We start from the raw sequence: 13534 nt of genomic DNA, 5'->3' as shown, positions 1-13534 counted from the left end.
TGTTCACAATCAAAAGCCATTGCTAGATTAGGATACGCAGGGCCCAGCAGGCAGAGAAACAATGATGACTGCACCCACCCCTCCTGCAGGATCAAAGCCAGGAGAAAAATCTAGACAAAGCACAGATTTTGTATCTCCAGCTTCTGAAGAGAAAACTCATCAGGAGAAAAAGTAATTGGCAGTATCATCTTCAGGAAAGTCAACTCACCACAGGAAGAGTAACATTAGGGTTGCACAGTTACAATGTATGAAGCCAGAAAAGCCCCAACTGTAACAAACCAGAAATTGCACATAATGTTTCTCTAGATTGTAAGAAGGAATCAAAGGCAACAACCACCCTCCCACTATCATCTCATACAAGTGAAAAAAGAAGCCAGAAAACAAAAGCCCATGCACGCAGAGCACAAGACCAACACAACAAAAACTCAGCATAAAAAAAGCACTTTACTTTCAGGCAAGTAACCTGTGCATAAAAGTCACCTGTAGTGACAGGGAGCAATCCTCTGCTCCATTTCCCTTGAAGAACTACTGTCTCAAGTGAGTTTGATATGGGAAGTACCTAATTTTTCATTATAATAATGAAGCTTGGGTAATGGGACTCAAAAACCGTTGGAAGAATTTGAACAGGTGAAATCAAATACAGTTTTGACTTAAGGAAGCTCATTTCGTCAGTTTGTGGTCACTTTTGTACAAACATAGCTACCGTCATGAGCAACACTACAAGCTTCAGCATGACTGCTAAAAGCCATGAATGCAATGCTACCAGCATGATTTCACAATTTGCATCAGTGGGAAAACCCACCAAAGTCCTTTCTGTTCAACCACACCACCAGAGTAATCAGTGTTCCTATGTTAATGATTAAGCAGGCTTTTCTCATTCTCTCATTCCTGAAGCATACTGTTTTCAGTAAAGGAGGACACTGTCATTACTTAAAAAGAAACGGAAGTCAGGAACATTGGTCATTTTCAGGCTTTTATTACGAGGAAAAAATATATTTTCTATAGCAGTGGTCAAGAGCAAACAGTGGAAAAGCTACAGATGTGATACATACTCTATCATTAAAGATTTTATAAATATATTCTTTGTTTATATTTGCTCTTTGAAGTAACTCGCAGAAATAATTTACTTTGCAGCTTTCCAGAACACAGTCACACCAAAGACATCATCTAGAAGAGAAAGGAAACACAGCTTCACAAAACATGGATTTCCACTGGATATTGAGCAACAGTTCAACAATCAGCAAAAAAAACCCCAAGCACAAACCCACAAAAACCAATATGTGCCCTAGCAGCAGAAATTTAAACTGAGGTTTGGATCTCTTAGAAGACAGCAGAGGCAGCACCATTCTCTACTGCTGAAGGGTGACTCACAGAAGCTGGGTACTGCCCAGGGCTTCACCACCCTCACAGGACAGCAACGCTGGCTGTAATGTCAATGAGGATTGCTCTGCCTTCTCTGTTGTAAGGGCAACACCATCATGAACAGTACTCTGGGCCTGCCAGTGGCACCAGCTGAGGTGCCAGGACACTTCCAAGGCAGAGGTCCTGAAGGCTGTACTCACCCCACTCAGTCCTGCTCATCTCACTCATATTTTGAAGCCCAGAGCTCTCATACACTCTTTGTGAGCTTCAATTAGGTGCCCACAATTTTCTTCTCCCTTCTCAATAATGCTGCAAAACAAAAAGATTTACAGGGTTTAGCACTAAAATGTTCACTTACTTTTACTCAAGAAAGCAGAACTGACAAACTGTTGGGGAAAATTAAAAATCCCTATTAGGATCCAGAGGACTGTTTTTGGTGGGTTTTTTTTGTCTGTCCTATTGAGGGTAGTGATGTTTTGGACAGTATAAAACTATCCCAAAAAGTTACCCAAGTCTGGAGCTGTGCACCTAAAGCTCTGACAACAGGCATACCAGAACTTCCTGTTAACAGGCCAGGGTCTATTCTGGGCAAGTCCAGATGGGGATTTGTTATACAACACAAGGCTGTCACATCATCAAGTACGCTGAGCTTGCGAGTTTCAAATTATTCAGTAGGGAAGAAACAAAATTTCTCCAGTTAGAGACAAATACACAACAGCTGAATCAGTAAATGATATTTTAGTCCAACTTCAGTTGCAATTTAAGGACCCTGAAGCAAAAAGCAAAACAAAACACAACACCTGTCCAGCTATTGTTGAAAAAATTATTCACCGTATATGGTAACTTTTGATGCTATCCATCCAAGTAAGAGCTTCTCATTGTTGGTATGTCATATATACCACAAAAGCATTTCAGACTTACTTTTTGACTGAATGTCAGAGCTGTTTACTTTTCTTCTTAGGTTTTACTACAATGAGCATGGACACGTCCCCTGGCTGCCCAGGGCAACTCCATCTGACCAGTAACATCCATCCTACCACCCTTTTCTTAGGTGGCCCTGGATTCACCACCACTCTACCATGTACATCAAAGACAAAGGAGCTCCATTTTGAGGGTGCACTTCATACTGTTTTATAAGTCCTATGATCATGACTAAGCCCATAATTACCAGTGCAGCTATACAGGTCACCGTCAAATTTTGAGCTTCTTTGGGAAATATCATCCTCTGAGACTCAAAAAACCAGAGTATTTTGCTTTATTTAAAAGAGAACGTAATTTATACTCAGGTGAACAACAAAGAAGTTATCATCTGCTGGTACGTGTTGCTTCAATAGCGCAGATTTACAAGCAGGCTCTTTGAAACCTGTTTTAAACCCGGGCTATGAGGTTTTAACCTCTTCGTTGCTAAATTAACCTTTTAAGACAGTTTCCTCTCCTTCTCTGCACTCTCCCTCCTTCCTCCGATGCTCCCGCACCCTCCGTTCGGGCGGCGGGAGCTCCCCAAAACCCCCAGCGCACGCTGGCAAGGGCACAAACCCCTGGAAGGGAGGAGGGGGCGGGCCGGGCAGGCATCCCGGCGGGGCAGGGCGCACACACCGGCGGGAGGGGGAACGCCCGGGCGCGGAGGGGCCGCCGCGGGGAGCTCGGGCCGGGTCCCTACCAGGCGTCCCGCGCCTTCTTGGTCTCGGGGCAGGCGCAGCAGGCCTTCAGCGGCTTTTTCTCCTCCCGCGCCTCCCCCGCGCCCTTGCCATCGCAGCTGGCGGCGGCCACCGAGGACATGGCGGGCGGTTCCCGGCACCCTGAGCCCGCGGGAAGAACGGGCCGGCGTCAGCCGTGCGGTCACTGCTGGTTCCGGGAAACCTCGCCCGCCCCTTCCCGGCCCGCGGCCTGCTGGGAGAGAGCGGGAGGTGCGGAGCCCTCCTCCCGCCGGCTCCCCCGCCTCTTCCCGGCCGCCGCCCCAAGGCGAGGGCGGGCGCTGCCGCACAGCGGCGGGGCGAAAGTGACGTTTTAGCAGGGACACTCGGTACTGAAGGAGCCAGAAGGGGAAGGAGGGAGCGGGCGGCGGGGACGAAAAATGGCGCCGTCAGGCGAGAGCCGCTGGCAGCCACTGCAGTCAGCAAGAGCAGCGAGTGACGCCCTGGGCGCCGGGCTCCGCGCTGGAAGTTGTGGCCAGCCACCTAAACCTCTTTCTTCCTACTCAGCCAATGGGGAAGACAGAGGATCTGTTCTTTTGCTGTCCATGCTTGACATGCTTCAGTGATTTCAGACCTGGGGGGAAAGTTACAGATCTTGGAAAGAAGAATATGTAGTGATACTGGACACAAAGAATGCAGAATTTACAGGCCACAGGGACATCTGGCAGAGCTCCCAAGATAAAGAAGAAAGTAATAAAGCCAATTCAGCAATTGTGTTAAAATAGCTCCAGCTGGGTAAAAGTTAATTCTGGCATGGGGAGATGATGACCACCAGCTTATGTACCACTGACCCCAGAAACCGTGTATTAAGGGGATCCAAAATTGTAAGAACACCGACAAGAACAAGGAGAAGCAGAAAATGTCATGTAACACTCACCTAATCAGTTACCTACTGAATTATCCATAGATCTCTGCTCAGTAGCCTGTTACTCACTGTGCCATTTCTCTGGCAAGACTGTTCAGGTGACCTGCACCCACACCTGAGCCTCCTGGTTCAGCACACATGCACTGTGAGGCCATGCAGCCAGGTGTGAGGATCTGGAACATGTACAGGTTGCACTTGTTGACCAAAATATGATTTTCCCGAATTACATAAACATGCTGCAAGATAAAAGCCGAGATTGAAACATCTATCAAAAACACACTTCAGTTCTCCACATGCTCCCTGCAGGGTAACAGTTTGTAACAGAATTGCCCCAGAAGAAGGAATCGTTTCTTGGTGGGATGAAAGGACACAGGCTGTTAAGGGAGGAGAAGGAAGAGAATAGCCATTAAAGCACGGTTAACACATTTTGATACTGATTGCACCGATTTGGAGTACAATGCAGAGGGGAGACCACAGCCATTTCTCTTCTGAATTGCATTGTGCATAAGAATTGATTGTTAACTCCGTGATTTTTGTTTTCTATTTGTCCTCTGCCTACTGACAATGGCAGATGAATTATGTTAGAGAGCTATGTGTCAGAAAGAACAGATTTATCTACCAGTTAAGGAGGAATAGCTAAGGGCAGGCTACTGAGATGAGACTGTGAGAAAATTGTCAGAACGAGTACCCAGGAGAAAAGATCCAGTGAAAGATCTCAGTCTCTGAAAGGGATAATGAAAAAACCCTCCCTCAAGCTGCCATATCATTTAGTAGCCTGGTGCCACATGTAAGAGTACGAGGACTGCAGGTCGCACTGGTTATTTACAGCTCTATATTTAGAGGACTAATGGGTGAAATCGGGAGAGACTGCCCAGCTGTCATGGGTTTCCAAATTATTTCCCCCGTATAGCCCTTTATCATAATTGAAGAACATACAGCAGCGGCTCATAATCTGTAAACATCACAGCAGCACTGCAATCGTTGTTGGCTTCTTGTGCCTTCAGTTTCACTCAGTAAAAGAATGGTTGTCCAAAAAAAATATGTATTTGTCTCCAATGGACAGATTTTTCAAGGAACCTAAAAAATGTATTTACATTCATTGTTACTGTTAGGTTTGGTAAGCCCCTATCAATGTCAGTTGAAAGTAACAGTCTGGGGCAGTCTGGGGTTTTCCAGATATTTTACACTTCTGATATACATGATAGAAGGTAAATTAAGCTGTGGAAATTTTGTGTGATGAAACTGAGCTGAAGGTATTTTGATATTTTCCATGTAGCGCCTATTCTGGGAACAACTTTATCATCTTGAAAAAAGAAACCTGTTCAATAAAGTCTAAAGAAGTATTTTTGGTTTTGACTGAGTATAAACATAAGACAGCCAATGTTCCAGCAGCCCTGTCAACCATATGCTGTGTTTTGTTGTCAAAGAAATTGGTTGTGTTTTGTGTCAATGCTTAGATAATGTGAAAATAAAGGATTTCAAAGCTCTGGGCAAGATGTCTTGTCAGGACCTTGCTGCCTGTTACATTTACTGCCCAAGAACAGGACAGAGTTTCTCTTTTTGATCCGAGTTGCAGACCTGTAACTACCAAATGCTATCACTCAGCAGTGGGACCAGAGAGAGAATGAATGCTGGGATAGAAGGACTTGTGCTCCGATCTAGTACAATGGAAGAGACTCTAGGGTGATTATTTACATCCCCTCTAAGCTTCAAACCCCACCTTTAGGTGAAGGCAAGGGGTTTGAATGCTGGACTGATATCACCTCAAGAAGCAATGCACCAGTCCCTTCCCAGACTGAAGAGCCAAATCCTCATGTTTCAGGACTACAACATGAATTCTGTACACAAAGATTCTGTACCACAGGACTGAACCATCTCCTTCCTGGGAGATCACCTTGGAAATTAGTATGGAGGAAGTCTCCTTTCTTACTGGCAAACAAGCCCTTAGAAACACAAGAGCAGAATCAAGATTACTTTTAAGACTTTTGTGTCTCTTGAATGCTCTAAAAAGCCAGTACTCCAACAGATCATCTCTTTCCAGAAATACAGCCAAATCTTCAGAGCATCAGTCTGGAGGCAGAAGGTAGTTTTAAAGAATGAAGTCACTTTCCAGTTTAAAACCAGAACTGCTATCTCTAACAGCAAGACTCAGCCCACAGCATCCCAGATATTCTGGGGTCTCATGCCAGGACCAGAACTCTGGACCTGCTCTCCTTAGTAAAGAAGACAACGACCCTCCTACAAGCCTTGGTATGAATTTAGAAGATATTAATGCTTTCCTCACATTGTTTTCTGCACATCTCTTACCAGTTTGTGCTAGGTTTAGGACTTTCATCACTTTGATATTATGTCCCTCCTTGTCACTGTCCATTGAAAGCATATCCAAACATTAGTAAAGACAGGAATTTGCCACACATGCAACACTGCAAAATCTGCATCAGCAAGTTCTGTGTGCAGTCTCCCTGGTAATAAGACAAAAGAAGGAAGCTGGTGTTTTGTACCATGCCACAAAATAACCTGCCCATCCCACATATGTTAGAGCAGGAACTATGAGCCATTAGACACGGGACATGTGGCAGCTTTTCTACAATGCAGATATGCAGCAGCTGATGTTCAATGTGCATTTAAAGGCTGGTCAGGCTTATTTCAGCGCTTGCTGGGTGACTGACCAGCTGTTCCCTTTTGTGGAGGGAACACCCATGAAAATCTGAGCATTCTGGAATAAAACCCATTGCACAGACTTGTGGGAAGGACAGGTGTTTGCACTCAAATGGCAGCATGTGTTACCAATACAACAAAAGAGCATGACAGAAGAAGACAACTGTCTATTTTCTGATAGTCTCTGTGTCTGATAGTCTTAGTAACGTGGGAAATTTTAACCTGCATTTAGGAAATAACATCAATAGTCCTCCCAAAGACATGAATCTGCAAAAGGCTGTCCCTACACAGCAGTCAGACTTGCTGTTTCAGGTAAAAATCAGAAAAAAAAATTATACTAGGTTTAAAAGCACTTAGGCATGAAGCAGATACACATTAGTCACCCATCAGGAAGTTGATTTTTTTCCCAATATTGCAGAGTTACCCAAGACAGCTGCTTATAAAGATCTTTCCAAAGAGGAAAGCTCTTCTATTATCAGTTCTCATGACTTGAAAGAACAAGATTTTCAAACTTCTGCAAAAAGACCTATATGAATTTTCGGAATTGACCAGAATCAGACAACTGAGCCACTGTTAATATAAACCACTATATGCACGCATCTCCAATTAGTCACCCCACAAAAAGCAAATACTGCCTAAGGTCTGTGCTTGTACATCACAGGAAACCTCATTCAGAGCCCAAGTCCAGGAGCCTGAGTACTAAAAAAAAAAACACATCTTACTGTAGCTCCATAAAATCCTCCATAATAAAAACTTCCAACCTTTATCAGTTCTGCTGCAAACCAGGCAGTGTTTCTGCAACTCTGGTGAATGGTGTTCAGCTATCAGTCAATTGAGAAGTAGCAAAAGAAACTCCACTTCTTTTCCACTGCACACATTCCATTTGTCCTTTTTTTTTCCTGTAAGTGTTGCTGCTATTAACAATTTTATTCTGCTTGATGGCATGCCATTTTGATGCCTGTGTCAGTGGCAAACTGGGCTTGTTTGAATATATTCAAGTCTCTCATGATTTTATGAAATGTAAAGCTCCACTACAGAAAATGGTTTAACAATCTCAAGGAACTGCAGGACCTAACTGGAAGCCTGGAAGGAATCCTTAGCATTTACAAATACATGAGTCATTCCATATTTGAGACTTTACTGACTGTAGCTGCATACTTCTATGTACTCACATTCCAGCATCTCACTTATTTTAAATATTGCATCAAGATGTATACTGTGCAGTGCTGCAAGCTGCTTATAAAAAGCCTGCAACATCACGTATCTTCTGAATCCATTCAGAATCTCCACAGCTGTTTTTTCATGGAGTTACTAGATAATGTAGAAAGTTCAGTCACTCTGAAGCCATTTCTTTCACATAAGTGGTCATTCTAGATTTCAACTTTGAAGACCTCATTCATTTGCACTTGTTTTCTTTTACTTTGCTTCTTGCTGATCTTCTCACGAATCTGTAGAATCCTGGTTCCCACCAAAACCAATGGGACTTGACTATCATGTGCTTAATGGTCAGATTTTAAGAAGCATTAAGACACCTTCATATGCAGGTGGGAGGATTCTCAAGAGAGCCTACTTGCATTGACATCTTCCTTAATACATTATGTATCTGAAGTACAATTATTTTTTTTTAAAAGTGACATGGGAACATATGTCATCTACATGGCAGAAAATTTAATCTAAGTGCTCAGCTCAAGCCCACATCCTGACTGTTTCACCCTGACTTTCAATATGCTGTGCACTATTTTACTGTCTTAGATTGGTACTTACTCTGTATAACTTCATTTTACTCCATGCTTCCCGTATGGTCTGACATTAACTGCTCTAGTCGCTTATTTAAAATGAGAAGAATTCTTCAAGGTCTGGTTCTCTCCTAGGGCTCCATGCATGTCAAAGAGAGGATGTTTCCAGATCAACACACTAGAGGCTGAGTTCTTACCGTGTTCTCACAGTCTGTATGTCAAGGCAATGATGATGTACTCTAGATCCTGTTTGGTTCAGTCTCCACCATGTGAGACTGTGATGTGGGAAGGACTGTGTGGGTGCAGGCAAAGACAGAAGGGAAAGACAAGGCAACTTGCAAGACTGAAGAGAGTGCAGGCTGTGTTCTCTCACATGAAGGAAGTGATACTTGTACATCCTTCCCCAGTCCTTGAAAGGGCTCTGTTGAAACCCCATCTGATTCTAACTTTTTTCTTCCAATGGCCTCACTGCTTCTTCACCTTTTTATATCTGGTAGGCCTAAACCCCTGGGCCCCTGGATGTGTGTTAGCCCTCATGTGACCTTCATCTGGTGGATTGCAATTAAAAGATGATCAGAAAATGATGAAAGTTTTAATAGATTGTATTAAGATTATGTTGCACTAATTGTTTAAGAGTAAATAAGAGTGTAGTATTTGGAAGAGTTATACTGTGTCATAATAAGCTGAAATTAATCTCTCCAGCACTTCCGTCCAGGTATTTAATTTCTTTGGAGTGGCTAAAATAGTCACAGAAAATCAGGAGTTTCTAATGCTCACTTCAGATCAGGCAAGCACAAAAATTCAGTCCCCAGAAAAGTGTCTTAATACACTGAAACTTGAGACCTGCAAGCTAACTCAATGGTATTGGCATTTATTCCTCTGAATATTACATGAAACGAGTGAGAACATTAGGAATTCACTAGTTCCCTAAGGAGTTCAATCCAAGATCCTTTTCCTCCTGATGCCAGACTACTGCCCTGCAAATTGTCCAGATGTCAGCTCTATTCTTTAAGAACCATCATTCAAGGAGATGACCCAATCCAAATGAAGTTAAGTATATGAGTGTTCTCCAGAAAATGCCTGAAATATTGGTAAAATTTTGGTTTTGTCACAATTTGAACCATAGGCTGAAAATGTCCTTAATTCTGTCTTCTTTTTAAATTTTTTTTTAAAGTGCTAATTGAAATAATTACAGAAGTCTTTCAGCAGGCTTGGAAGTGAATTCTTTAACTGTGATCACAAAGAACTACTACTTTTTTTTGCTTTGAACTTTGACAACTTAGGCTATCCTCATCTGTATGTTGCTTTTATTACAGGAAATGTGCCCACAGTCATACTAAGAAAAAGAAGGCAAGAGAGAACAGGTCTTCTATAAACAACTTAATCTATTTTATTTTTTTTTTCCATTTCAGCTGTTGTATGAGAAGATACCTCTCTTAACATGGCTCTTAGTAAAAGCAGCACGAATTAACCACAGACTTCACCTTAGTGAAGCTCCATTTACCATGATCAGTACTCCCAGGCCATTTGGCACAAAAGATGACACAAAAGATGTCACAAGTTACAAGTGAGGTATTCCACAGTGGTTGCCATTCCTTACCATAGCCAAAGAAAGGTCAACACAGAGACAAGGTCTCAATCTACAAAGCAGTAGATTTCACAGCATCTGTCTCCTCACATCTTTTTGAGACTTACCTCTGCTTTCTGATGGGAATAGTGAACACATTTTCCTCCTCCTCTTTGCTGGCTGGAAGGAAGGCTCCCTTCTTCTGGATTAAAAACAGTAATGACATTGACTGTAGCCTTGTGCTGCTGCTATCCCACTTCTTTTGAATCACACACCTGGAAAAGATGCTTATTATACAGAGATAGTAAACCGTGTAGAACAGACAGAGAATGGACAGGGAACAAACAGGAATCCAAGGGATTACCTTGGATGGGTCTGAATCCGTTTTATATCAGTTCACATTTGGGTGCAAGAGCTGAACTGGTGGCACCCAGGTTAGAGCCTGTGATGGGCAGAACCATACATGGAGGAAGTGTGACATCCTGTGGCAAAAATGGGAAACGGCACACTAACGCTTTTACCGTTTTACCTACTTTAAATAGATTACTTCTGGAACTTCCAGATATCAAAGCCTCAACGGTGGTTTTTAAGGATAGAACTTTGTAGTGTAGGCCCGTAGCTTAGATTTTTTTTTAATAAAAAAGTCACCACGAAGTATCACAGGCATCCAGCACCACGACAGTGCTGTCATTTGACCCCTGCTAAGAGTAGAAGATGACCATCTATGGGATGAAATTTAAAGCCAGATGGATGACATCTTGCCAGGGGTTTCACAGATCGTCATGGATTGCAGGATGAAAGTCACATTCAAGAAACCCAGCTCTCTCCAGGCTGTGGAAGACAGAAGGAAAACGGACTAGGGACTCATCATCTGTTTAGCTCAACTTCTTTGCTTTATCCTCCCTAATCCTGCTTTTCCACACCCTTCCTCACTTTTTCAGCTCTTCACCTAGGTCTCCCATTTTCTTGCTTGAACCTCTTCAGTTCTGCTCTACTGGCTGCTCACGGTCTCTCCCTCCTCCCCATGTCACACTGCTTCTCTACCACCCCACTCTCCTACTATTTTTTCTTTGCTCAGCCAGCCAAGTTTCTCCTCTAAAATCACGCATTCATGTCCAATCAATCTTGTCTTTGTTCAGCTACTGCTCTGCTCCCAGCTAGTGCCTAATCCTACCCTGCTAAATTTTCTACTTCCCCCGTCTGATTTTACAGTTCAAACACATCAGCAAGTCATCACAGCATAACAAGTCCATCAACAGAGTAGCAGTAATTCATCTTGCAGCAAATTACACCATCTTATCTCAAGGTTAATGTGAGGTAAAATTAATTTGGCTCAGCCTTTGTCACAGGCAGCTAAACTAGTGCACTTTTCTGCCATTTTGCAACATGCAAAGTTAATCCACTCAGACATTGTGCAGTAACTCTCAAGGGTGTGGACAGTTTACTCATACATCTGAGCACCTGGTGTGCCCTACAGCCAAGTGGCTATAAAAAAAAAAAATCCAGATAGACAACACCCCAGCTCACCAACACAGTCTTGTTCTGGAAAAGTTATTAATAAAAAAAAATACCAAAAGCCAAAACCCAACTCTATGGCCCACAGATCTAAGCAGAAAGCTCATCAGAAAAGATTTTTTGTAGGAAATAGGAATCTTATTTGATTGCTTACAGTTTAGTTGACTGTAGCCCACTTTCACCAAAGCAACAGGATATGTCCTTGACATATACAGATCAATCTACCAGATATGCTTTGAGTCCCTTTTCCAAAGTACTGATCATAGACAGGACTGCCAAAGTTTAATGCTGAGGATCAAGTATTTCCTCAGAGCCTTGTGTATTTTGGAATATTTTTCTTTGGAATATCTGGTTTATGACATATATTAAAAAAAAATAAACAAATAAACAAATAAACAAATAAACAAGATACCTTCAGACCAAACCTCACCACTTTGCCCTCGCAGTGCATTCCACAGCACACAGCAGGGTGCTAGAGGCTCTGGCCAGCTCTCACACAGCTTCAGTCCATAAGAATATGGAGATCTCAGGCAAAGAACACTTGATATAGTAATACCCAACCCAACTTCTAACGCTTGTAAGGCTGTCCACTCTGTATACTTGTAGTTCACAGAAATTTCTTAGAAATATAACTAAACATTAGCCAATATTTTACCCACACATACTCTCTAATCAAAGCAAGTTCCATGAACCTGAACCTTGAGCTTTTTCCCTCAGCCACATATACCTGTCACCTCCCATGAGTGAGTACCAGTCTTCAGGCAGCTATGCAGTGACCTGAAAACTTTTATATTTTATTTTTTGACAAGTTAGTTTTCACCCACATCAGTCTCCAGACTCAGTTCCCTATATAGTCTTCCAGATGCCAAGACCTGACAGATCAAAGGCAGTAGGGCCAGGCAGCTCATGGTGAACAAAGGAAAATGTGGCAACATCTCAAATTTAGTCCAACTTAATGCAGTTAAAGTTAATAGTGGGACTACACCTCTTTGGTCTAATATGACTCCAAAGAGTACTTCTCTGTCAGGCTATGCCTTGGCATCTTGCAGCAGTCTCAAGAACCCATTTAGTTATTCCATTGCTCCTCCTCAACTTGGTTTCCATCTGGATCCATTCCACATAAGAAAAAAAGAGGTCCAGGCGACCTGTATTTAGTCATCTCTGAAATCCTTAAAGTGGAAAAATGTCAGAGGGTGGAGCCAACAAAGAATCATTTTTTGGCCAAAGTACAGTTTACACACCTCATTACCCCAAGGCAGCATGGAAAAATTTCAGCATGGAAATCATGGAGTTTTAATGAAATAAGGTACAAGAAAGGAAAATTGAATTTGATCATGAGAAATGCCAGGGAACTCTATTAAAAAGTGGCTTTTGTTGCCACATCAATAATTATAATAAGGTATCACATTGTAAAGCTCTTTAGCAAAATGAGGGTCTTTACAGCCTGCTGGGTATCTTTAGGGTGTGGATCAATCCATTGCGGGAAGTCATATCCTACAGATGTACTCATACAGACTGCATCTGTCAGGAACAAAGCTGTGACAGCATTTTTTAGTTCAGACACATCTTCAGCTGACCCACTAACCTAAAAAAGTTGTTGCTTCAGGCAAGGGATGGGCCTTTCAGAAAGTAAACCAGCATTCAAAGTTGAATTGTCTACAAGTAAATTCACAGAGCCAAGGAATTTGGAATACGGTCCTGAAGTTGCTCTACTGTAATGAGGTACTGAGGGGCCAGTGTTTTATGTCAGCCTTGACAAGCTGTGAATAACCCTTTGATATACAGTTTTATACACAAAATAATTAACATAAGGGACTTGCTTCAAGATTATAGACAGAAGAGTAGGTCCATTTGCAATTTCTCTGCTCTTTGTGTCCTATTCCAAGGCAGCATTGCTTGAAAATCTCCTGATGTTAACAAAAGCATTATCCCTTTCCGGTTTTAACATTTAGCATGAAGAAGCTTACAACTTTGTTTCTTATAGAAAAGGATGGCCTCCTCCTTGAGGAAACAGCAATGTTTTGCAAAGCATGTTTATCTGTAATGCTTTGTACAGGCCTCTTGAGATGTTCTAAAGATGAAAAAACCCCTGCAGCCTCTCTAGTACCAAGTCTATTTTCACAAAAAAAGAGAAGCA

The 13534-nt window shown here is 42.4% G+C and overlaps 1 protein-coding gene and 1 long non-coding RNA gene across 2 annotated transcripts; both read right to left on the bottom strand.

Moving 5' to 3' along the window:
- Positions 1 to 956: 956 nt before the first annotated feature.
- Positions 957 to 3231, bottom strand: LOC107207730 (cytochrome c oxidase copper chaperone). The gene is made up of 3 exons (XM_015635380.3): positions 3023 to 3231; positions 1563 to 1671; positions 957 to 1167 (listed from the first exon to the last, which is right to left on the bottom strand). Exons 1-2 carry the CDS (start codon positions 3139 to 3141, stop codon positions 1587 to 1589), a joined length of 204 nt encoding a protein of 67 aa, XP_015490866.1. The 5' UTR covers positions 3142 to 3231; the 3' UTR covers positions 957 to 1167; positions 1563 to 1586.
- Positions 3232 to 3896: 665 nt separating this feature from the next.
- LOC117245030 lies at positions 3897 to 13336 on the bottom strand. The gene is made up of 3 exons (XR_004499163.1): positions 10416 to 13336; positions 10011 to 10324; positions 3897 to 4157 (listed from the first exon to the last, which is right to left on the bottom strand). It is a non-coding gene; the product is annotated as an uncharacterized LOC117245030 (long non-coding RNA).
- Between the last annotated feature and the right edge of the window lie 198 nt (positions 13337 to 13534).

The sequence above is a fragment of the Parus major genome, chromosome 1 (assembly GCF_001522545.3).
Source record: "Parus major isolate Abel chromosome 1, Parus_major1.1, whole genome shotgun sequence".
In the NCBI taxonomy this organism is placed as follows: domain Eukaryota; kingdom Metazoa; phylum Chordata; class Aves; order Passeriformes; family Paridae; genus Parus; species Parus major.
This window is presented reverse-complemented; position numbering and strand designations above follow the sequence as displayed.